Below are 24,546 nucleotides of genomic sequence, written 5' to 3'. Positions count from 1 at the left end.
TCTGTTTGAACTTTCCCTTAACTTCTTGTTTGAACTTTGTTACCTGCTTCTGGCGAGAGGGTCTCCATGTTCCTTGTTGGGAGATAATGCGAGGTCTTCTAAGCAGACATTTCTCCCTTCCCCCCCTCTCCTGTAGGGCTGTGGATTTGGATACAGGTACACACGGCTTCCTCATCTCCTGAAAACCAAGCCAGAAGATGCCAATCTCCCCAGCTTGCAGAGTGAGTGGGGGATAGGGAGTGGAGATGTGTTGCTTTGCCATTACAGCTTGTGGGTAAATGCAGTCCTGTAACTGAGATTATCCTAATCTGGTTAGCTGTTGACTCTGGCACCAGAAGGGCAGGATCCTGTTGTGTGGTGCCCCCACACTGCTGCTGTCTGTTGGCACAATAATCGGCACCAGTGGATCCTGTCTGTGTAACTGCTGGGACCCAGCATGTCTGGGAGCTAGAGGGCCTCTGATGCCATGTAATATAAATAAGTTGTCTCTGTCCCTAACTTAAATGTGTGTGGCAAACTCAGGGTGAAAAGTTTCTTATTAACTTCCTGACCCAGCACTCTTTTATTTTTGAGTGCAAAACCTTAAAAAAAAACCACCTCCATATAATTGTGATCACCCTGGTTGTTTTCACTGGTTCACTAGGTGATGACCAAAGAAGCTCTGGTGTATATTTATAGGAGACAAAACATTTTAGCAGCATATGGCCAGAGCAGACATGAGTTGACAAAGTGTGAAAGCATCCCCAAAGGCACACCAGGTTATAGTTTTAAGGAGTAAAATTGATTTTTCAAGTTGATCGGCATTGGTGGTACATTGGATCCAGCAGGCACTGCTTCTCTTGCAGCTCTGGGCTGGTCCTCTTCTGTGAATGTTAGTCCTACTTTGTTCTGAGGTATTTGCCACTCACTTATGGCAGCCATGGTTTAGTAATCAGGCTGGTCTTCCAGTGTTACCACAGTACTCAGAATGGCTTTGTATCCAGCATGGCAAGGATCTCTGAGAGACTCCAGTTACAAGCTGTAGGGGGAGCTTTGGCTTCTCCTCTGTAGTTATTGATCTAGTGAAGAGAATGATGGCATCTGTGTTGCTGAGTGGATGGCAAGTTATGAGTTGGTCCTGCACTCTTTCTCTGAGAGAGCATATAATGCCAGGACAGAATGACTAACCTCACAGCCCAGCAGAAGGTGGCAGTAGTAACACCTGCTTGACCCTTCTAAGAAAACTTGCATCTATAATGTTTCTCTCTTTGTTTTGTTTTGCTTTTTTCTTTTCTGCTTTTTTGGGGGCCCAGGAGATCTCTCTGTTGCTAGTTTCCAGAGTAAGTTTCCTGTTGTCTTCCCTTTGTATGGTGGTGACATAGTTTTATAGCCCTATAGTAGAGCCTTTTCCCCTCCCACCCTTGGTGCACAAGCCGGTCCTTTGGAAACGATGGGGTAGAAAGATAAAGCGGGATGAGTCTGGCTGCACCAAGTGATGGTCCTAAGAGCCATCCAAATGTTTGTCATGGTGACCTGTCAAATGTGCCTCAGGGTGGGTGGTTAAGTATGCCTCTCCCTTTAGTGTGGAGGGAATATTACGAGTCCGCAGCAAATATGTGTAGGTGCTGTTAATGTGCTCTCCATAGCAGTTTTCCCTTGTGGCTGTGGTGTCAACTGTCCTTTTCCTCTTTATTCTTCTCCATTCCACCTTTTTTTTTTTTACACCTCTCCTTCTGAAAAGATGGACACAACAGGGAACAGAAAGGTTGAGCAGATACAGCTTCCCTGAAACTGCTAGCTCCAGTTCTGGCCCAGTTCTGCAGGCTAATAAGCTGGCTGTTTTTGCTGAGGCTGTCATGAAACTCCATCCCTGGGGGTGCGGTCATTGAATGACCTTGGGACACCTATGCAATTGGGTTCACTTTTCTAGGTGTCGGCAAGGTCATCACTGTCTGCCAGTGATTTCCTCCATGTGGCTCCGAAAGGTCTAAGACAGGGCACAGGATCCTTTGGCTAGTGATCCTGCTTTCTGCTATTTTGAGGTGTACTTGAATGAATAATTAATACCAAGTTAATTGAAAGGAGCCTATTTACCAGCTGTCCTTGGGACACTGCCCTAGAGGGGCTGAGTCCACCCCCCTCTCGCAGGTCTTTGTGATGCTGCAGGGAGAGATTGGAGCACAGACAATGGAAGACATATCAGGTGTGCTCTGGCCATTACTTGGGATGGAATATCTGAATGTGAAAGTCAGCTCACCTCTCTGCCTGTCCTGTTACAATCCCTCGCCTTTTGTGCCCGAGTTACTGCTATGCTTGCCCAATGTTGATGGGCAATTTAGGGGCACACCAATGATTAGTCGTCATCTGCTCTGCAGCCTCAGTTTATTAAGGGACAACTCATGCTCATTTCCTGTCTAGGGCCCCCTTTAGTAACTAAAGCGATGATGGGACTGGCTGGCTCCTAAGAGAGGAGAACATGCACATACATCCTTCTAGCTTAGTCCTCTACTGGCTAGTTTTTCGAGCCTTGAGTTATAGGTCCTGCTGTTAAGAGGTTGGCTAGAAGAGCTCTTAAAGCTTATTCTCACAGTTGTGAGCCTTTCAGCTGCATTCTCTTGAAAGCAAGCAGTGCTCTCACATGTGTGTCACTTTGGGACTCTCATTTGGCAGGGATTTCATTTCAGTGCAAAACTAAAGCTTCAATAATCCGGCTCTGCCTGACAACTTCCTCCTGGTTTACATCTGATCTCTAGCATGTTCCAAAGGAGGGAAAAGTGATGTAAGGTGTGCTCCTGGGGTGGGGTGCCATCAGTGTATCTCAGATTTCTTTTTCCACTGCTGCAGTCCTAGTGATGTCAGTAGTATCTGCTGCTGGGTTATAGTTCCATTGTGAAAAGTTTTACCTTATTCCCTGTGTCTAAGGGAAGTGAGGAAACAAATGGCCCTGCTTTAAGACTCTGATGAGGAGGACTTATTAATAAGAGCTAGCAAAGTTCCTGTAGCTAACACACACACGCACACACACACACACACAGAGAGAGAGAGAGAGAGAGAGAGAGAGAACATTTAAAATGCACCCCTGTTTCAGGCTTGCTTTTGGGTTCCATGGGCAGGCTGGAAAAGAGTTGGGTTTAATTCCCCCTCCCCTTTAGATTTCTCGCCCTGATCGGAAATGGGCAAACAAGTGTGAACATGTGCCATGCTGGCAGAGAGGAGTGGGACTGTCTGTCTTGGGTGCTGATTCCCTGCTAGGGAGCTACTGTGATGCTGCTTTCAGGAGAGATTAGTGCTGAGCTGACCTAGGGCATTGTGGGGATGAGCAGGAGGGATGCTTGGCTTGAGCTCAGCTGCAGGGCACAGCTTCTTACTTGCAGAGAGACAGCAAATGTGCATGACCACATCCCAGCTAATTCAGACCGGCATTATGGCAAAGAGCTCCGGGCCTTGGAGACGGGACAGGCTCAGAATAGTCCATGTGTGAGAGCTGGCCTTGGAGGGCAGCTGCCGCCTCTACTTATTGTAAAGAGGGCCTCGGCTGGGAGGAGGCTCCAAGAATTCCTTGTGATTTTTGAGAGACAAAATGAAGCTGAATGCAGTGAAAGGGGCACATACTTGTAAACTTATAAACTGTTCCCCATTTCCACACGATGGCAGTGAAACAGGCTGGGCTTGGGCAGCAGCTGCCCAGCACCTTCCGGTAGTGTGGCCTCTTAAGAAGCCGCTGTTGTTTCATTCCAGAGCCTTGTCCCTCCACCCTGCTGCAGCGACACATGGCGGACCTGCTGCGGAGTGACCGTGAAATGGCACCCAGTTTCCTCAACAGTGTGCTTAACCAGCTGAACTGGGCCTTCTCAGAGTTCATTGGCATGATTCAGGAGGTGAGAGTTTTGGATCCGGAATAAATCTGATTGAAGGAGTAAGCCTCTGCCTGTCATCCTGGAGGATAAAAACAAAAGTCCTTTCCTTACTAGGTGCCAGTAGCAGTTTGCAGCACAGTTCTTGTGGGATGCTGGGATTGAGCTGACTTGTGCATGAACTGGGAAAGGGGGGAGGGTTAGGGGCAGGTGTGAAGAGAACAGCTGCCCCCCTTCCAGTTCTTACATTAAGCTGCATCTGTTTTGCCTGGGCAGATCCAGCAAGCTGCAGAGCGCCTGGAAAGAAACTTTGTAGACAGTCGCCAGTTGAAGGTGTGTGCAACGTGCTTTGACCTGTCAGTGAGCCTGCTCAGGGTCTTGGAAATGACGGTCACACTGGCTCCTGAGATCTTCCTGGACTGGAGTCGCCCCTCATCAGAGCTATTACTCAGGAGACTTGCACAGGTACTCACTTCTCCGCAGGAAAACATTAGGTTGGGTACATGGCAAGGGGCAAAGTTTTTTAGCTGAGGATGTGGGTGCTGTCATTTGGCACAGTCACAGTTACCAGTGTGAACTATATTATTCTAAAAGAATGTGTCACCAGCAAGTTTAGGGGCTAACAAACTGCAGGTTGGCTCTCCCCTCCCCTCCCCTCCCCCACTACTGTCTTACTCTATTAGTGATTATTCAGAGATTGTATGTGTGCAGCAAGATAAAGTTCTCCAGTTCACTGCCCTTTTTCTTCTTTGGTAAGCCTTAATTTCTTCCTGGAAAAGAACTCCAGAGTAAAGACGGCCATACATTTCAAGAAGTGGAAGGATAAGCCAATCTGTACCCCTTCCCGATGATATTCCTAAGAATCTCCTTCTCTGAGCTTCAGCCCTTGCTTCCTTTTTCAAATGCCTTAATGCCCCCTATGGTTTACTTAAAGCTTTTAAAGCATGATGTATCAGTAAATCACCTTTTCTGTCAAGCATCAATTCATACTGACATGTTTACATTATCCATGCATCAGACCCATACAGTACAGACAGAATAATTCATTCATTCATTTATTTCAATGTTTTCATATCCCTCCACCTGTTTGCTCCAGGTTGGAGCACAAGGTGGCTGTCAGCACAGCTTACAATGTAATATAAATATAAAATAAAACAGAATAAAATCATAAGTTCATTAAGGAAAAATAGCAACACAAAGCCGAAACACCAACCAGCATCAACAATATCAGGTTCCAAAGGCCCAGACAGGTAGCCTTGCATGTTCCATTTCCATTGTCCCTGGTCAACCTGGCCACCATATGACCAGACAGTTGATGTGCAGATGTCCTGGCAAGATTACATGGCCACTTGAGTGAAGCTGCTAAATCGTACAGCCATTAGCCATTGGGTAACAATAGAGAACATGAAACCTATAGATGTAGACACTGATGCTTAAAGATGGGGAGGGCAAGGTGTGTGTGACATCACTTGGGACTTGCTTGCATGGGTCACTGTAGCAGATCCATCTGGAAACCTAGTTTGAGTTGTCATGCGATGACTGGCCATGCAAAGAGGCTTGTGGCACAACAGAACCACCTATAAGCAGTTACATGCAGATGAAGTGACCAAACCACTCATATTTGTTCTGAGCACATCTGTTCACACAATGAACTACAGTGCAGTGTTTGAAAATAGGTTGACCAAAAATGTCAGGTTTTAATTTTGAAATGAACTCTTTGAAAGGCTTTTATGAATTGTTTCTTAAAACAGTGCAGTACTTATCCCTGGAGGGGAAAACAGTGTGCCAAATGTTCTTTGGGTGCCATTTTCAGAATTCTGCCACATTCTAGTTGAAGCATCAGCTTGCTCTCTGGAATGATGACTCACTGCTGGCTATTTCCTCATTTTGCCCAACTTCTTTAAATCAAATACCTCTCTGCACGGCCTTGCATGTACCTTTGTGCTAAGGTTCCACTGTATGCATGTGGAAATTTGGCTTATTAGAAAGAGACCCCATCCATCCATGGAATTAAGAGCTGTTTTGCCTTCTAAGAGTTTTTTCATTGAAAGTGTCCACAGCCTGAGATGTGAGCTGATGCAACCCGAGCCACATTTTCAGTCTGTTATTGCTGAAGGCTCAGGTCTGTTGTCATTCTCATGGTTCACAGAGAGGCCTGTCATATTTCTTTTCTGAGCAGCCCTGCTGATGGGTATCCTCCATGCCATGAAATCTAAGGCCACACAGAGCGTTATCATGCATCCATCTAGTATCTCACCATTTGCTGTAAAATATATGTTCTTGGAAGACCGTCCTCTGCTATTGTGGGTCTGAAAGGCAGATAGTTCCAGGGCATAAAGGAAGGAACAACCCTCAAGGCCCTTTCTGTATCCCAGCACACCTTATTACCATGCAGTGCCCAATATTGTGCCTGCTGTTGTAGAGAGATTTCTGAATCCGAGGGAATTGAGTTGTCTAAACCCTGATGATCAGACTGGAAAGTATCAGGAGTAACATATGTGCATCTCTGCAAGTGTGCAGAGAGAGAACTTGCATCTTCTGCTTTAATCATTCTGCCATCTCTTCTTCCTTCCCCACAGCTGCTAAATCAGGTGCTGAATCGTGTGACAGCTGAGCGGAACTTGTTTGACAGAGTGGTCAATCTTCGTCTGCCAGGTGAGCTTCCTTCCCAGCCACCTTGCAGTCAGTCCTGCTTTGGGAGAGGGACCATAGCTCAGTGGTAGAGGATGTGCTTTGCATGCAGAAGGTTCCAGGTTCAGTCCCTGGCAGCTCTAATTCAAAGGAGCTCAAAGGTGATGGCAAAGCTGTCTGAGACCTTGCAGAGCCAGGCAAAGCTAGGTAAGAAAGACAAAAACTCTGACCTGGTGTGAGGCAGCTTCCTACATTCTTACGTGATCTAAATTCTCCCGTCATTCCTAGGAAATAGTGCTCTCTCCTTCTACAAACTCACATGAATGTTTCCAATGGTTGTGGACATTCATTGTGTCTGCACAGGGGCTTCACCCACTTCCAGTCCTTTGAACAACAAGATAATTTGTACTCAATAAAATTAATAAAATTTAAAATATTAAAAAGGGGGGGGGGAGGAAATATCTGTGGGGAGAATTCTGTGCTGACCTTTTATCTCTGATTATGGTGTCAGTGCAACTTCCATTGATGCCACTGCTCCCTCCCATCCGCTCTTCAGATAGGTAGGAGCCCAGCAGAGCACACGTGAGAATGAAAGATGGCATCCAATCCCAAAAGGAAGCCCCATGTGGTCTTGGCCTTCGCTGCTTACAGAAATGCATAAAACCTGCAATGATGGGAAATGGGATCTTTTGGCTCTAAACAGTAAGCAGTCATTAAGTGATGGCTGTGTGCCCACCTACTCAGGGTGAAGGAATCCATTCTTGTACAGAGCTTGTTAAATTGCAAAGTAATCTTTAGGGAGGCAAGATGTCCTCCTTCCGCACTAAAAGCTGTCAGAGAGTGATACCAGTGAATGAGCAGGAGCTGCATTTAACTGCAAAATTGCTGACTAGATTCCACTTACGCTATAGCTCCATTATCTTTAGCTCTTCATTTTGGCTGGTTATTCTGGTGTCTTATGAGGAGAAAAGGACAGCATGTGATAGCAGTGTGTGCACTCTCTGCCTGTCCCCCCACCCTCCCGCAGAGCATGGACCCTTTTCCTTCACACAGCATTATTAAATAACTGCTGTGGCACACACTGCTGCAGACCTATGTCATACTGATCAGTATTAGGAAGTAAACAATATTGCTGAGTCAATGTGCCTTTGTGTTCCTTCTTGGGGAACAAGGGCTCAACCCTCATTGAAAATTGAGATTGTGAATGAAGACAGCTTAAAAAGATCCACACACTTCCACACATTTTTACACTTTCCTATTCTTTGATGGATTTATTTATTTGGCATCTGTGTGACGTAAGTAGTGTGATAGAAAGAGCATTCTGGAATAGGTATGGTCATAAGCATGTGGAGTAAAGGACCATATGAATAGCTGTCATCCTGAAGAAAGTTGTCTCTGAAGTGTGCCTAATTTTAAATTTGGACAAGCTTGTTTTACCTCCCTCCGCTTCCCTTAAAATTTTGAGCATTGCTTTAGTCATACCCCCATTATCCCAGCTCGAGCACCTCTGCCCTGTTGGAAACATGGGGCATATTGGCATGTGTGACCACCACCAAGTCTTCCACATTTCAAAGCATTGGCTACTTTCATGCTCACCTAGAAGCAGGAGAAAATTGGAATCATCACTCAGTACTTCTTCAGACCTGTGTTCAAGTGCCGTTTTCAAGGTTATGTGCTTGAGAAACACTCTGTGTTTGGGTGACTCGGAGGATTGTATACTGACTGGAAGGTGGAGGAATGCTGGGCCACTACTGAAGGGCTTTGCACCATTCCAATTTTTTTGCACAATTCTTTTAAGTGCCCTTCTAATAGAAAACCAGACAGTGGCATTAGCAGAGATGAGCAAGTGCTTTCTCTAGTGTTTGTCACTTACCTCTAAGATTTCCTGTTTGCCAAGGAGGTTCATTCTGTTTTGTCCAGGGTTGTCCATATTGGGAGTGGTGGTGGAGGAGGACTCATTTGAGCTTATGGTGCTCTAGCAAAGACCTGATGAAGCTGATGGATGTAGTAGTACAAATCTTTAAGTGAATTAATACAAACATTTATCTCCTCCTGGTCTCCTGAAAACTTAGGCTGGTGGTGTTTCTCAGTGCAGTGCTATGCTAATTTGTCCTCTGCTATAGTTAAGAAGATAAAAAGGGGTGCTCAGGGGAAGTCAACAAACTAACTTTTCATAGTACTGATTGTAATTTGAAATACCTGTTTTCTTCCCTAGGACTGGAGAGCGTAGATCACTATCCAATCCTTGTGGCTGTGACAGGAATTCTGGTCCGGCTGCTTGTTGATACTGACTTCCAAGGGTAAGTGCTGCTTAATTCCACGCCATGGCGATGAAGATTTCATTGCTTGTGTTCTAGTTTGCTATTCTGAAATGAGCAGCCTGGCAGCATTGTGTATTAGGGTAATGATGCAGTCTTTGTCTTTGCCCCCTGTTTTCATATGCTCAGTCTGGTTGCAGGATAGTAAATCCCCAAATAATTTCTGTCCTGTACGTTGGTCTCTGGGTGCTTTGTGCTGCGACTATAGTGTACTTGAGAGCTATTTAAAAGAAAAAAAGGGGAGACATCCTGTCAATTTAAACCTTCCATTGAATCATTTAAAGAGGTAGCCAACACGGTGCCCTCCAGATGTTGTTGGACTACAACTTGCATCATCCCTGGCCCTTGTTGGCTGAGGCTGATGGGAGTTGGAGTCCAACAACATCTAGAGTATTAGCCACTCCCTGGTGTAACTCTGTTTGCTTTTGTTCTCTGCTTGCTTCTGTTCTCTGCTTACATGGCTGTGTAGCTCATGCAACCTATACTATATTATGTTCCTTGGTTGTTGTGTGGTGTGGGTTCGTGGCAGATTCTGCTTAGGGGGTGGACAGTTGGACAAGATGATCTTTAGTTCTACTCTATTCTTACTTTAAAGGGAGATCAGTCCTATCTCTGTCTGTTTCTCTTCATCTTCTTGTTCTTCTTTTTCTAGAAAGAACAAGCTTTGGGATTTAGATCTGGGAATGGTCCTGCCCAAAGGAAAGCAGGCCATTTCTTTTTACCTTTATGCATAGGCACCACTCACATCATGCTGTAGCAATAGAATACTCTTTCTACATATGCAGTTACCTTTCTAAACTGAGCAATGCTGGCAGCAGATCATTTAGACAGATAAAACTGTAAAGGCATGCTGTGTTTGGTTGTGTTAAACAGTGAATATGTCTAGCTGCAGTAGCATATGACAGTGGAAAATAAGCCAAGTCCCAAGGGAAGGTGGCTGCTGACATGCCCCTCCAGATCTACTGCAGTGTGGCTGATGGCATTCTTGCTTTGCCTTCATTGCCCTTGTTATGGTACTCAGACAGACGTGATGGACAAGTCCCTTCCAGAGCTCTCAGTACTTTTAGAGACAGTGGGTTGACACTCGCTTGTCATCTGATAATCTCTTCTCCCATCCTGTTGTGTTTTTTGAAAAAACGAAACTAGCCTTTCCATTATAAATTAGGTACCGGTAGTAGCTACTCTTCTGATTTCCAACCTAGAAAAAATCATGTCTCCTAACAGGCAGGGTACGTTAGTTGAATCCTGCCCTGTAGTTACCAGGACGGGGGGAAACCAGGCCAGGATATTAAACCATAGTTGGAAGGTGGTTTAAGAACCTGGTTGTTCTGATCCTGATTGTCATAGTTTCATGGTTCAGACATAGCAAGAAATTATGGGGAATTGAAGACCTCTGGGGTTAATTGCAACATGCTAAGACAGGAAGAAGTGGTTTGGCTGGCATAAGGTTTGTTCATATCTCGGCTGATTAAGTTTTGATACAATCATCTGAATGAGGTAAACAACTTCTCAAATGCAGGCAGTCAATAAATACTTTTTGCATTTAATTCCACTCTTTTTGATGTCTACTGTGGATCTTAAAGTAGTATTAAAAACAGCTATCAGCACTTCCTCTCACCCCTCTGCCTCACTTGGGAAAGGACATATTTTACTTCCTGACCTTTCCAACTTGGGGAGGAAAATGGGAACATCAAGCTCCTGAAAAAGGTCCAGAGGGGTGTTTTAAAAAGAAGGGTGCATTCACTCCCCTGTGAAACACATGCAAATACCCATGATGATCATGGAGAAATATGTGCATAGCCTCCTTCTAAAATGAGCCTTAATTGCATTCAGGTCTAGGGATAGGCATTTGACAGGTCAAAAAGATTTGGCCCATTTGATCAGTCAAGATTGTATAAGGAAAAAATATATTCTCAAGTGGGTTGATACTTACGTTAACTGCAAAAACAAGTTAGATAACTGTTAACTGTGAAAGAATGAAATTACCTTTTTAAAAGCATTGCTTTGAATTACAGCTTTTAAAATTGTTACATAAGGTTTCTATAAAAGTGAATGATTTACTGAGCAGTTCTCCTCATTGGCTTCTATCCTGGAACAGCAGGGCCAGTCTGCAGTTGCATTTTTTTGTTATAAAGGAAATTAAAGCAAAAATAAAGCAAAGTAACAACTATTTAATAACAAATGGCAGTTTTAAAGGCACATGCTAGATTAGCAGGTTAGTTCTTCAAGCAGCACCAGTATCACGGCTACTTGGAATATTTGACAATCTTTTAGATTCAAAAAATTAAATAGGTAACCAGCCATCCAGTGTGGCAACTCTATTCAGATTGATTTTATCTTGCCTGATCTAGTTTAATCCTTCTCACCGAAATGCAGTCCATATGAAACTGTTGTGTCACGTTTCAATTTCTCATTTGGCATGTCTTTTTTTCCCCACAATGTTGTTCTTGTTTTGCAGACAACTGAGCTCCATGTGGCTAGGCATTTTAGTTCTATAAACAGGCTATTTCTGATCCTCTCCACCCCCCACCAAGGCCTTCCAGATAGACACAAATCAACCTAATTATATCCTCCCTCCTGTGGTCAAAGCCACATAGCCCTAAATATAAATGTGCCAAGCACACCATATTAAAGTGAATTTTTATTTTTTTGAATCTGGTTGTGGGAAACCCCATAGAGGCCAATCCCATCCCACCCAAATTGGGGTAACAAGCTCCCTCCGTCCCTTACCTTTATATCAGCCACAGTGGCCTCAGCAGGGATTCTGGATCTACCACAGCATCTAGTTTGCCTTCTTGCCAGATTGAACTCCTTTCATCATTGATCCTGTACACTATCTAGCTTCTACACTACAGTGTTGCCTCGGGTTATATATGCTTCAGGTTACATATGCTTCAGGTTACAGACTCCGCTAACCCAGAAATATTACCTCAGGTTAAGAACTTTGCTTCAGGATGAGAACAGAAATTGTGCAGCGGCGGTGCAGCAGCAGCAGGAGGACCCATTAGCTAAAGCGGTGCTTCAGGTTAAGAACAGTTTCAGGTTAAGAACAGACCTCCAGAATGAATTAAGTTCTTAACCTGAGGTACCACCTGAGCCTAGCTGATATGCTGACAGCCAGATGCAATCATAATCTTCCCTGTTTCTGCAGCCCCATTTGCTTCCTGTTCTGTGGGGCAGACTAGCTGTTTCTTTTCTTTTGCCCATGTTGTCCTCATCTATAGCACCCTCAATAACACATTGCTTTTTGAGGAAAGGTCGTATTGCGCTTTCATTGATAGGAACAGACTAATGATGATATATTACTATTAAGCATTTTTAAAATGGCATATGAGATCTACAGCAAATTCCTGGACAAATTTCAATTTAACAGGAGTAAATCAACAGCCTGAGGACAGAGTAGGCTGCATTTTCCAAGTGAAAACAGCACATTGCTTAATAACCTCCAACAGATTTTGTTTGTTAATTGTAGTGAAATATGGTCCTTTTCTCAGCAGTGATTGCAGCTCATCATAGAGGCCTCCCTTGGACTATTGTTGTATCATATAACTTCTAAATTGTTTCTGAGGCATGAACAGTGGATGGGAATGGGGCTAATTACCGTCTCTGTGATCTGTAGCTTCTTGATGCTGCTGGCTTTCATTGAAGAGGGATGGGGTTTTGTTCTGTTGGAAGACTATGGAGGGAGCGTGAATCTAGGGTCTTTATCTCTTAACTCTGTGACTTGAGCAATAGTATTTTCATAGCTGTAATTGCTATGAAATCGTAATGGAGATGCTTTTGCAGAAATGCATGGATGAATCAAGAGTTTTCAAGGGCCTAGGGCAATTAACAGAGTCTATAACAGGGATGGCTGATCTCCAGCTGCAAATTTTTCTGATCCCCAAGCCCCCAACAATTTTAGCAGTGACAGGAAAAAGAAAGAAAAAAGCATGATGCTGGGCTTTAAACCTCTTCTTCCAGTTTAGCAGCCTCCTGTTGATGCAAATTATCCCTCCCTCAGCTGATTTGCAAAGATCATCTGAAGAGGGGAGACTTGCATCACACCAATTGATTACTTACATTACTTTTTCTTCAGTTTACTTGCTGTAGATACCCCCGGGAGAAATCCTCATAGCAGACCTGTACCTGCCGTGCACTAATGGTACATTTGGTTAGAAGTCCCATTGATGCTTACCTATAAAATGGCAGCCATTCTTCTGCAATGCCAGGCATAGTGCCAACTAGTTACTTTCCTATGGAAGGCTGAGCTGCTTTGGTTTAGATGGAAACGGTCTGGGTGCCTTTAAGAACTCCAGTTGCTGACTTACTGTCAGACCAGAAGGGGGCACTGTGAACATTTAGTCGCTAAATGGATATCATTTAAGCAGCCCCAGAGTATTAGGCTGAACTGCAGCATACATTTGCTCTTTAACAAACTTACACTAAAAAATTTTAAAGGTTCTTCTACATCAGGGTTTCCCAAACTTGGGTCTCCAGCTGTTTTTGGACTACAACTCACATCATCCCTAGCTAGCAGAACCAGTGGTCGGGGATGATAGGAATTGTAGTCCAAAAACAACTGGAGACCCAAGTTTGGGAAACCCTGATCTACACTACAAAGTGAAACTGCTTTAAGCCAATTTAACTGTCATGGTACTGATTTCCTTCCAGTGAAGTCTGATAATTGCTGTTTATTTGATAATTATTTTGGAATCTATTCTGGAGGTATGTGTGCCAGAATGAGATGTGGTATTCCAGTAAGGATGTTCTTGTTTCTATACAAATGTGTTAACCACTTCTAGACATCTAGACTGGTAGATGGAGAACAAGAAGGCACACTGGGAGAGACCTTGGGCCAGGGGTGTGAGCAATCAGTAACTCACCAAACTCTTAGTGGCTTGGGAGGCATTTAAACTTGTCAGAATGCTTGTTTAACTGGGGCTGGCTGGAAAACTGGGCTGGTGACAATTACATGCCATCCTTTTCAATGAGCTCAGTTGTATTACTATAAATTCCTATGGTTTCCAGACCATGACAACTATACTGAAAGGCCTTAATAACATCTAAAGCAGGCATACAGAATTGAGAAGTGGGGATCTCCCATGTAGGGGTTTGCAAAGGGGATCCCCGAGTCTTGGTGTGGCTTATTACACAACCATAACTTGTGGTTGCCACTGATCATTCCCTTCAGGGTGGTTCTCCTCACTTGCCACCCTCCTTCAGAAGCCTAGCAAGAAGGAAGAGAAGCTGCTCCAACTTTCATCCCTTGAGTTGTCCTTGGAAGAAGGAAGGGTACTGCTTCTGTCATGCTGGGCTTTTGCAGGAAGCACCAGTAGCACCTCACTACTGCTACCTCCTGCAAAAACCCAGCAGGAATAGGATCTTTGTTCTGGGCATGTAGTATAGGGCGAGGGGGCATGTCCTCTCATGAGTGGACTTATAGAACCCTGGTTAGAAATACATAATGACCTGGGATTCAAAGAGCTGCTTTAGGCATGCCCTAAGGCCTGAGCCATGCATGCCTAATAGGAGTTTTGATTCCACCCTAACCTCCCTAACCTCCACCCTAACCCTAACCCTAACCTCCACCTCCACTAGGCAATAGACCACAATACAAAGCATAGCCTTTGCTTGGAGAATCAGTTTCTTTTGATCTGCTTGTGCTAACATTGAAGAGAGTCCCATGTGTTCTCATTTGAGCCTTGGATAAGGGCTATGGAAACTGGCACCCTCCACATGCCTCATTCTCTGCATCTTGAGTTGCACTTGACAGATGTTCTGTCCCACTGGCAGATTGTCCTCTTGGAAAAAACACACACAGCTAATATGTCAACATGATAGTCTCAGGCAGGGATGTGAGTGTGCATCCTAGCGATTTGCTGGTTGCCATGGCTGTGATCAGTCACCAGCCATTGAGTTCTTGTCTTAACTGGCCCGTGCTGTTGTCAGCACATACCCCAGTGCGATTACAAAGCTGCAGCAGCAATGTAATGCATCTTGAGATGGGCATCACATGGCTCCCATTTCAGTTCATATATCTAAAGTTGGGAGAAAGTGTTGCTGTTGGACAGATGGCAATAATCATTAGGCTTTCCCAATTTAATTAGGAATGTTCAGCAGTGGGTGGGAATTGTAAATTATATGAGGAGAAGAGCTTTGTTATGGAAAGGAGGTAGGGTGTGAGCTGCTTTCTGCAGTTAGAAGGGCAAGGAATCATAGAATTGTAGAGTTGGAAGGGAGCTGAAGGGTCGTCTAATCCAACCCCCTGCAATGCAGGAATCTCAGATAAAGCATCCATGACAGATGGCCATCCAATCTCTGCTTAAAAGCCTCCAAGGAAGGAGAGTCCACAACCTTCGAGGGAGACTGTTCCAATGTTGAACAGCTCTTACTGTCAGAAAGTTCTTCCTGATGTTTAGTCAGAATCTCCTTTCATGTAACTTGAAGCCATTGGTTTGAGTCCTACCTTTCAGAGCAGGAGAAAATAAGCTTGCTCCATCTTCCCTGTGACAGCCCCTCAGATATTTGAAGATGGTTATCATATCTCCTCTCGGTGTCCTTTTTCCCCAGACTAAACATTCCCAGCTAAACGTAATTCTGCCAAATGAAGCACCTATGAAGAGCTCTCATATTTTGAAGAACAGAGGAAAATAATCTTCATGTTTTGACTTTGTGTGCCATTCATAGTTATTACTCTGAAAACATCTGAAATGTTCTCTGAATAAATATGTATTCATAAGCTGTACCTTTCAGAGAACATCAGACACTTTAGCCTGTGGCTAAAAATATGGAGGAAAATGGCTCAACTGCAAAGTTCACATTTGTGCACAGTGTGATTAGTTCTAAACTGGTGATCTGTTTGTTTTTTTCTTCCTAAGTTTGTGCATAGGAGACCATTTAGCCCTTATAATATCTGACTATATTATTTACAAAAATATTTGCTTTCTGCTATTCATAAAAAATATCAATGTGGTGTTCTGAATCAGTGCTTAGATGTTCTCTGCTCTGTCACTGGCTTGAGGAGTCCAGAAATCCTATCCACTGCATATCTTCAGTATATATTGACATTTTTTGACAAAGAGTACGTTTTCCTGAGCCTTTGGCTAATTAAGCAATTTATGGCCTTTTAAACTGTGTGGGGTTATTGTTTTTGTTTGTTATGATATTTTGGTATGTATTTTTGTGTTTTTATATTGTAAACCTCCCTGTGATATTCAGAGGAAGGTGTAGAAATTTTAATAATAATAATAGTATGGTGTTACGATTATTGTGTGGTAATAGATACATACAAAGATTACAGTTTGTGAGAAGCATTGACTCCTCAGTGCCAAAGGCAGCCCCACATATCACAATGACATTAATCCAGTTTGGAGGTGACCAGCACAGGTATCAATGTGGCCTGACTGTCTGTAACCTGGAAAATGCCACAACCGATGAACCAAATTAAACTGCTAAAAGGTGTTCTGGGCCACATTTGCCCTTATTGGCAATGTTGGATCAAGGAAAACCCCTAAGCTATATACTTGTTCCTTTAGAGGGAGTGTAACCTCACCTGGAGCAGGTAATAATTTCCTGGACCCAGGGACTGTCAATCCATAGTTCTGTCATCTGGTCAAGATTCAGCTTCAGTTTATTGGCCCCCATCCAAGCCATTGCTAGGTGCAGACACCAGTTCTGCATCTCTGCAGCCTTGAGAGTAGATCTTTAACTGAGTGCTCAGGGTTAATTGGTTCTAAAAGGGACTGAGGTGCTCTAGAGTTACTGGATACGGAGGTCTACTCAGGGAGCAGGATGGGGCAGGGTTTCATTTGGTACATAAATGTCAAATGAAGAGCTTGTTTTAACTTGCTCAACATGCTGGGTTGGGGGGTGGAGCTTATAGAACTTTGAGAAATGGGAAATTCTAGTTTCAGGGGAAATCAGGAAAAGCAGAATACATCAATGTAAATGTTGGTAGGTCTTCAGTCTCTTTCTACTCTTATAATTAGGCTTTTAAAGCTAGTCTGCTTCCAGCATTGTGGCATATAGTCTCTGTGCATGGGCTGTTCCTCCTGATAAGGATGAGGGTGCCCTTTTTGTCCTGGGGTGATCCTGTGATCACAGAAGCTTTGTTTCTCTCCTGGTGCTGGGGATTAACAAATGTTTGCTAAAACCTTTGAAGATTCAAAGTGTTCAGAACACTAATTAATTACAATCTCATTGCATTAATCTGGCATTTGGTAGTTCTCCTTTGCCTCACACCTGGTGAAATTAATAACTCCCTTTGTAGACATGTCAGATGCACAATTCAGTCAAAGAGCAACTTGGTAGAGTGGGACTGATCCGTTATATGGATTTGTCTCTCTTGGCGACTAAGTGCTGTTAATGTGGGTCAGCCATCACTTAACTCTGGTGCTACATGTGATGGCTAATCAATAGAGTATCACTGACAGGGGTCTATACAGTAGCGAATGACATGGTGGTGCTCACCTAACCTTGTTTGTGTCACTGTTCCTTAGTAAGAGGTAGAGGGGAAGGAGAAGGCAGTGGCAAGGTTGGCATGGTTCAAACTCAGAGTTATCTGGTCTCCTGCCTGGTGCATTTGCACCGTGCCTACCTCACTGTCACCTCACCCCTCCATCTCCCAGTAAGCAGCCGTGACACAACCAAATGGAGGTCAGGTAAGTGCTGCTACCCCACTGTCCTCTACTGGGTCTGTATGAGGAGCCGCAGTGTAAATTGCCCTGTACTACTAAATTAACATACCAGCCACTGATTATAAATGGGGTTTGGTGCAGACAGACTCCTTTTGCTTATAAGGTATTAACAGAAGAGCTGGTTCAGAACCTGCCTTTTCTAACTGTACATCCTGGGCATGAGAGAGACAGGCTATCTGACTGGAGTGCAGATTGTGCTGCCATGCTGTCATTCAGCAGGCAGGTTTTGTCTTTCCCCCATAAGTCTGACAGAAATGCAGGAATTGCAAGAGTGACTCTTGGCCAAAGGCATAGGGTGGTATTCAAAGTAGTGCTGAAGCGATTGCTCCATTAGTGCAAGCATTTCAGCTTCCCTGGTGTAACGGATCTCCCCCTCTTCTCCTTCTGTGCCCTGTTCTGGGGGTCTCCCGACTGCCCTACCAAGCCAATTTATGGGGGGGCATGGGTGGAGGAGAGTGGGGGCAGTCCCCATTGCTCTAGCGGGACTCATTGTGCTAGCACCTGCTAGAGCAGCTAGTTGTTTATTATTGTGTTTTAATTGTTGTAACATCATCATCATCATCATCATCATTATTATTATTATTATTATTATCACTATTATAATTATTATTATTATTATTACTGCTATTATTTAGTTGTTTCTGGGCCATTGGGTCACTGTCCAATTTCCATAGTCTGATTCATGTCCTTGGCTGAAGTAGAGTTATTTCCTCTTCTGTTGTGGCTTACTAAATATGGAGCATTAGTAGAAAATGGAACCATCAGCTCTCATTCTTTAGGAATAATCTCTCTACAAAACAACCACTTTTGTGCTGAGTAGGGGTGGGAGCCGGGGCAGAATGACTCAACAACTTCTTGCTTTCTTTTGGTAAAACGTAAATGTTTTATGCTGACCCATTAGCTTGATGTATAGGCAGTTTAGAAACACCAAACTTGGCAGCAGTGTGAGTTCTCGATTGCTGTTGTGTTTGCTAAGAGACAGCGGAGTCCATTCCCAAGGGACATTCATTAAGCTTTCAAAGTCCTTTTTGTCAGAGAAGCTGGATTTTTACTAAGGCAACCCCCATTTTTAATGATGGATTTCTGTCTATTTAAGCCTCTTGAACTCTGAAAAATTGTCTCTTAAGTGCAGCTGCTGTTAACGAGGCTACCTAGGTGGTTGTAGCAAAACAGCTGATTTTATTGATGCAAAAGGTTTCTTTCAATCTGCCAAGCTTGGCTATTTCACTCCATGTTATGTGGTTTTCTTTGGATGCCCTTATATTGCTTTCTTCTGCTCCTTGCAGGCTTCCCCCTGGCATAATTTTGGCCACTGTAAGAACAGCAGCTTAAAGGGAAAATTTAAACTAAACTGTGGAGAGCTTGGTGGCAGACATTTGTGTACTGTGCTGTTTTATCCGAAGGGCTCAGAGCAGGTGATGGTATATGCTTAATTTTGTATTGTCACAGGGCGAGTTCACACATTTGGCACTGTGGTTAATGATAAGACAAAAGTGCCCTCCTGTGGTGAAAGAAGTGTATAAACCAGGGGTTTCAGGGACTAAAAAAATGTGATTTTACCACATGGGGGCGCTTTTATACACACCTTAAGAAGAATGGTGTGTAATGAATATGTAAGTTAATTTTGGACTATTAGGGATGGTAAAAGGTAAAGGACCCCTGGACGGTTAAGTCCAGTGAAAGGCAACTATGGGGTGCGGCACTCATCTCGCTTCAGGTCGAGATGGCTTTCCAGGTCATGCGGCCAACATGAGTAAACTGCTTCTGGCACTACGGGACATCATGACGAGTGCCACCTAGGTACTCATGTTGTAAATGTCTGCTACTGCTCTCCATGGAGCAAATGAGGCAGCATTGGGGCTCTCCTCTTAAAATGTGAGGTTGGCTTAACATCTGTTCCAGAAAAAAAGGAAAGCATTGTTAGACAGAGTAATCAAGCATATACCAGAAGTAAGTCTTGCTGAAGCAGAACCGGTGTGGTTTTGCAAGTGTAAGTTTTCTCTCATTTGCCTATTAGAGTTTTTTGAGAGTATCAACAAGCACTTAGATAGAAGTGATCCATTTGACATTATGTATTTGGGCTTTCAAAAAGCTTTTGACAAAGTATCTCACTAAAGACGTCTGAGTAATCTTAGAAATCATGGAATAAGAGGAGAGGTTCTTTTGTGGATGAGGTTAAGAAAAAGGAAGCAGAGAGTAGGAATAAGTGTAAAGTTCTACCAATGGAAGGTAGTAGAAAGTAGAGTCCCCCAAGAAATGGTTTTGGGATGTGCTAGTTTAACTTGTTCATGGATGATCTAGAGCAGGGTTTCCCAAACTTGGGTCTCCAGTTGTTTTTGGACTACATTTCCCATCATCCCTGACCACTGGTCCTGCTAGCTAGGGATTGCTATCAAGAGTAAGGAGAGGATGTTGGGCTAGATAGGCCTAGCCTGATCCAGCAGGGATGTCCTTATGTTTATGTTCTTAGCAGGTCAAAGCTGGGAAGGTTTAGCAACACCCTTTTCTGGTCAGAAGGCATCAAAGGCATTGAGATTGGATGTCTTTAGGCAATGCACAGGTGGCGGAATGCACTCATAGATGCACTTATGCTTTCATTTGCCTTTTTAGATTGAAAACAAACCTCATTGCTGGGTGTCTTAAATTAAAGATTAATTCAGATGGGAATGAAGCATGTGCTTTCAGAAACATTGGGTTGCTTTTAATGATGAGGGAAACTGCTCTGGAAAGCAATAAATAACCAGTCATTAACAAAAACAGAAACTTTTGCCTCCAAACCACTCTTTGCTGGGGCAGGGGGTTACATGCCCTTACTAAGGCTCATTCACATGGTGCCAAATTGGGTTCTAGCATGATCTCTGAACTTTGCTTCTGAGTAATTGGCCATCTCCTTAGCTATGAGATTGTTTTCCCATTGAAGAAATGTGTAGAAGCGAGCATGTGGATAGTATTTCATGCTTTCTCATCCTTTTTTAATGGGTGTAGAGTGGGCACAGTCACTTAGAATGGAACTGCTCTTCTACTTCCCAGTAAGTATGTGGCTCGAAGGCCACTTTGTGGAGAAACAGGGGTTTTGACTTGTTTGCAGATGTCCGGTTCTTCCTAGTGGACATAAGATAGTCTGTCCTACCTTCTTCATTCTGTAGGAATGCAAGAAGCTGCCATATGCCGCTTCAGAATATTCCATGTAGCTCAGTATTATTTGCACCAGGGCTATGGAACTTCCGATTCAGAGGCCAAATATTCACCCTCCAGACCTCTCTAATGAGGCTTTGAGACTCTACCCAGCACAAACCCCTTTCACAGGTCACACATCACATCAGCCCTGCTCCACACCTCCCCATGTGCTTTTGCTTGTTCCTGAACTGACGTAGTGCCTTTTGGATGCCTGGATGGAGAGACATGTTCATGGGAGTGTGTAAAGAAACTTCTAACCGTCTGCAGCCTACTATACAAAGGTAGGGCTCACGCCTGTTGCTCACCCCACTTTTGCCTTTGGCACACCCACCAATGGCATTAGGCACCCATAAGGTTGTCCATGACGGAATGTGGTCCTTGGGCTCAGAAAAGGTCATGACCCCTGGTCTACACAGACTGATATGCATCTCTCCATCAAGGCATGCAGGAGTCTTTCCCGGCCCTCACTGGAAATGCCAGGGGTTGAACTTGAGCCCTTTGGCATGCACAACATGTGTTCCACCTCTGAGCTGAGGGAGGCCCTTCACTTGTTGCTCTCTGTCTAAATTAGGTGGTTGGATAATACAGGAACACCATGGGATGTCTATATCTCTACCACGTCCTTTTACTCATCTTCTCTATGCTTAGTTGTGTCTTCAGTTATTATATTGCATTGTGGTGAAGGTCTTTGGGGTCAGGCACAATCTGGGCTTGGGAGAAAGGTGTACTTATACTGCATATTGAAACATTTTTATATAGTGCCTTCCAATCCAATCCAAGGCAGCTTTGAACCATTCAAATCCCATCACAACCAGTGGACGTTCAAAAGCTAGAAGCTAGATCTACAGCTGCTATGAATTAAAATGCACTAAAATTCTGACAGAATACAATCTTAACGGTTCGTGCAAAAGACATCAAAGAAGTCTAACTTCCTTAGGAATGAGTTCAACAGTGGGGGTTCCATTACTGAAAAGACACAGTCTTGTGCCTCTACCAATCATCTCTCTTGCTGACGGAATGTGAGCAGGGCCTGAGAACATTGGCCATAATTCACAGGCAGATTTTAATGCAGGATGATGTTGTGATTGAAGGAGAATTCTGTCTGTAGTTAGGAGAAGGGGCAGTCCCAGAGAGCAGACTGATTTTTTTGTAAAGTGCTGGTAATTGGAAATTCATGACTGTACTCATTAAGAGGTTCTGAAATTTAACTGATCCCCTGGTCTACTGTAGAGCAGTGAGGAATACTGTAGAATAACATGAAAGTTATTGAAGAATTTTATGCACTTTATTGTAGTATCTGCACAGTTTATTTCCTTTGACTAGAAGTAATGATAGCTAGCTAGCTAGATATAGACAGACAGACAGAATAACTAATTTCCATTTTATTGCATGTATCATGATGACTTCCCCCCTCTTTCTTTCTTTACTAAGGAGCACTTCAGTGGACAAAAACTGTAGCCTTTTTTATTCTCAATTTGAGAATATCTATGAGAGCAGCCATGGGAGTAAGTAATATGAGCACCACTCATCCTCTGCCTTTTTTCTTGTGGGATTAGCTTCTCAGTAGCTAAGGCTGCAATCCTATGTAGACTTACCTGGGAGTGAGTAGTACTGAACTAGGTTGCACTTTAAGATTTCTGCCCTGAAGCTCAGTATGTCTATTGTGATTTGTTAGTCAGCAGCAGCAAATGCATTCCTACATCCTTTCCTGCTGGATAAAAGATAAATTGTAAAAAATTGTTGTTGTTTTTTGGTAGTCTACCCCATTTCATCCCAAGGTTTGGGTTATGTAGCAGTAATTTTATGATTTATGAACAGATTAGAACAAATAAAAACTCCCAACCACACATTTCTTAGCCTCCAAAATTAGATAAATAGGATTTTTAAAAATGCTGCTGCTTTGATCTCTTGTTACTTGTTTTTGTATCTTAACTACCTCAATGCCTCTCCATTTACAAGTTGGCTTTTAAATATGGATTTTTTAAGGAGCTAAATATTGTTTGGCATGTGCACATATGAAAAGAAGCAAATGTTGCTTAATTCAGTTTTGATTTGTGTCAAGTGACTTACTAGCTTTTTCTTGGCAAAGAACTGGGGGGAGTAGGGCTGTGATACAGAATGCTGCTGTCTCCGACAGTTGCTTGGTGTGCTACTCTTCCCAGGCTCAGGTTGACTCTGTCCACAGACAGCATAGTAGGAGCATCTCAACAGCATAGAACATCTCAAGTTCTGGAAATCATGGCTTGACATCTCCTGCTGCTTTCCCCATATTCTGCTTTGACCCTGGCGTGCAGAACCACAGCATAAAAATATGGCCAAACTAAAGATCCACATCTCTCTATGTTTTGAATATCAGGAATCCTGATTCAGGATTGTCAGTGGCTATGTATGCTTCGCAAGATGCAAGCAAGAAATGTTAATAGAATAAACAATCTTGGTTATTTTTCTTAGCTTCTGGTTTAGAAACACCCCGACCCAGATGATCTTGGAAGATATTAATATCTTCCCTGGATTTTTCTAGCCTCACGTCAACAACATTTGTGGCTGTCCAGAATACAAGTTTGTGAGAACCTCTGGCAGTGCATAGTTTGCTCTGTAATGTTCATGTTGGTGTGTGCCAACTTATCTAGCCCAGTTTTCTGTTCAGTCTTCAAGCTGTACTTTGGGCTGCAGTATAGCTGGCCTGTAATGAAATAATGTAGTATAGTAACTACTAGCCATCGGGAGAAGGGATTAAGGCCAAATGTAGTTTGATATTATGGCTCCTGGAAGAGTATCTTTGCAAGGTAAAACAGTGTCTGAATGTGTGCAAAGTAAGCAAGCCAAAGTATTAGAAGGGAGAAACCACTCTGTTCTATCTTCTTTTGCTCCAAAGAGATGGCCCATTTGTGTGGGAGGGGGGGGGATCCTTGTGGGTTTTTTGCACCAAGCCTTGCAGAAATTAGTTTTAATGGAATTTCATATGTTTTCTTCCTTCCTCAGTCTTGGACACCCCCCCCCACATACACATACATGTAAATATTTGTTTGGCTATAATGTGTCAAGTTCTTGCCCACAGACTTCGAACTGTGTGTTGCATTTCTTTCTTTGCACCTTCCAGCCTCATTTACTGTGCCAAAATTAAACTGTGTTGTAATTTGGTTTTAATATCAGAGACATCTGTAATATTTAGAGTGCCTGGGTTTAGACTGGTATTTGAGCTCCTTTTGTGTTAAAAGAACTAGAACTTTGTATATGGAGCTTTACCTGGCCACAGACAAGGGAGAAGAAGCCTGCACTGTCTCACACCGTTGCAGGGCAAAGACAATTTCAGATGCAGACAACAACCTTTTAAAATAAAAGGGCGTTTTTATTTAAATGTAACCCGAGAGGAAATCTACCCCCAGGTTACAATTATTATCATTACATGGATTAAAGTACTACCAAAATAGCTAGATGCTTCGTTCTCCCAAGCACATCTGCCATTCTCAAGGAGAAAAAAGGCAGGGAGATGGTTCATTTAAGCGCAGAGCGGAGCAGAGCGGAGCTGGCTTGTTGTAATTACACTAGGTGCATGAATAATCTAATGCATTCCTGAATTTGATTATTTACAGCAGCTTTTGGGGCAGGGGTGAGTGGGGAGAAACAAAGTTAACTTTTAATGGCAATATTAAGTTATATAAAAAGGTACACTAACCACAGCAGTGTTCTTGTCTATCTAATCCAGTTATCTGAATTGGCCAGCCATAGGTTAATTGTGCATTTAAAAAACATAACACAACATCAGCACTGTGTCTAGAATAGCATCCTTTTTAACCCTGTCTGAGATCAAACTCCCCTCTGCTGTGATGACAGCAAAATAAATAATTTGCCCTTCTCAAGTCTAACCCAAGGATAATTTTCTGGCACCAATTTTTGCTTTCTGTCACA

General features: G+C 43.4%; 1 protein-coding gene across 3 annotated transcripts in view; it reads left to right on the top strand.

The window, feature by feature from the left end:
* RNF123 (ring finger protein 123) overlaps nucleotides 1-24,546 on the top strand; it is an 88,138-nt gene that overhangs the window by 40,016 nt on the left and 23,576 nt on the right. For all 3 annotated transcript variants that reach the window (XM_081851199.1, XM_081851200.1, XM_081851201.1), the window contains exons 31-35: nucleotides 137-221; nucleotides 3,718-3,857; nucleotides 4,110-4,298; nucleotides 6,413-6,488; nucleotides 8,680-8,764. In XM_081851199.1, coding sequence (XP_081707325.1) covers nucleotides 137-221; nucleotides 3,718-3,857; nucleotides 4,110-4,298; nucleotides 6,413-6,488; nucleotides 8,680-8,764 — 575 coding nt within the window. The remainder of the gene's footprint in view (nucleotides 1-136; nucleotides 222-3,717; nucleotides 3,858-4,109; nucleotides 4,299-6,412; nucleotides 6,489-8,679; nucleotides 8,765-24,546) is intronic.

The sequence above is a fragment of the Podarcis erhardii genome (genome assembly GCF_964252035.2).
Source record: "Podarcis erhardii genome assembly, chromosome: 2".
In the NCBI taxonomy this organism is placed as follows: domain Eukaryota; kingdom Metazoa; phylum Chordata; class Lepidosauria; order Squamata; family Lacertidae; genus Podarcis; species Podarcis erhardii.
Note: the sequence above shows the minus strand (reverse complement) of the source record. Positions and strands in the feature narration are given on the sequence as shown.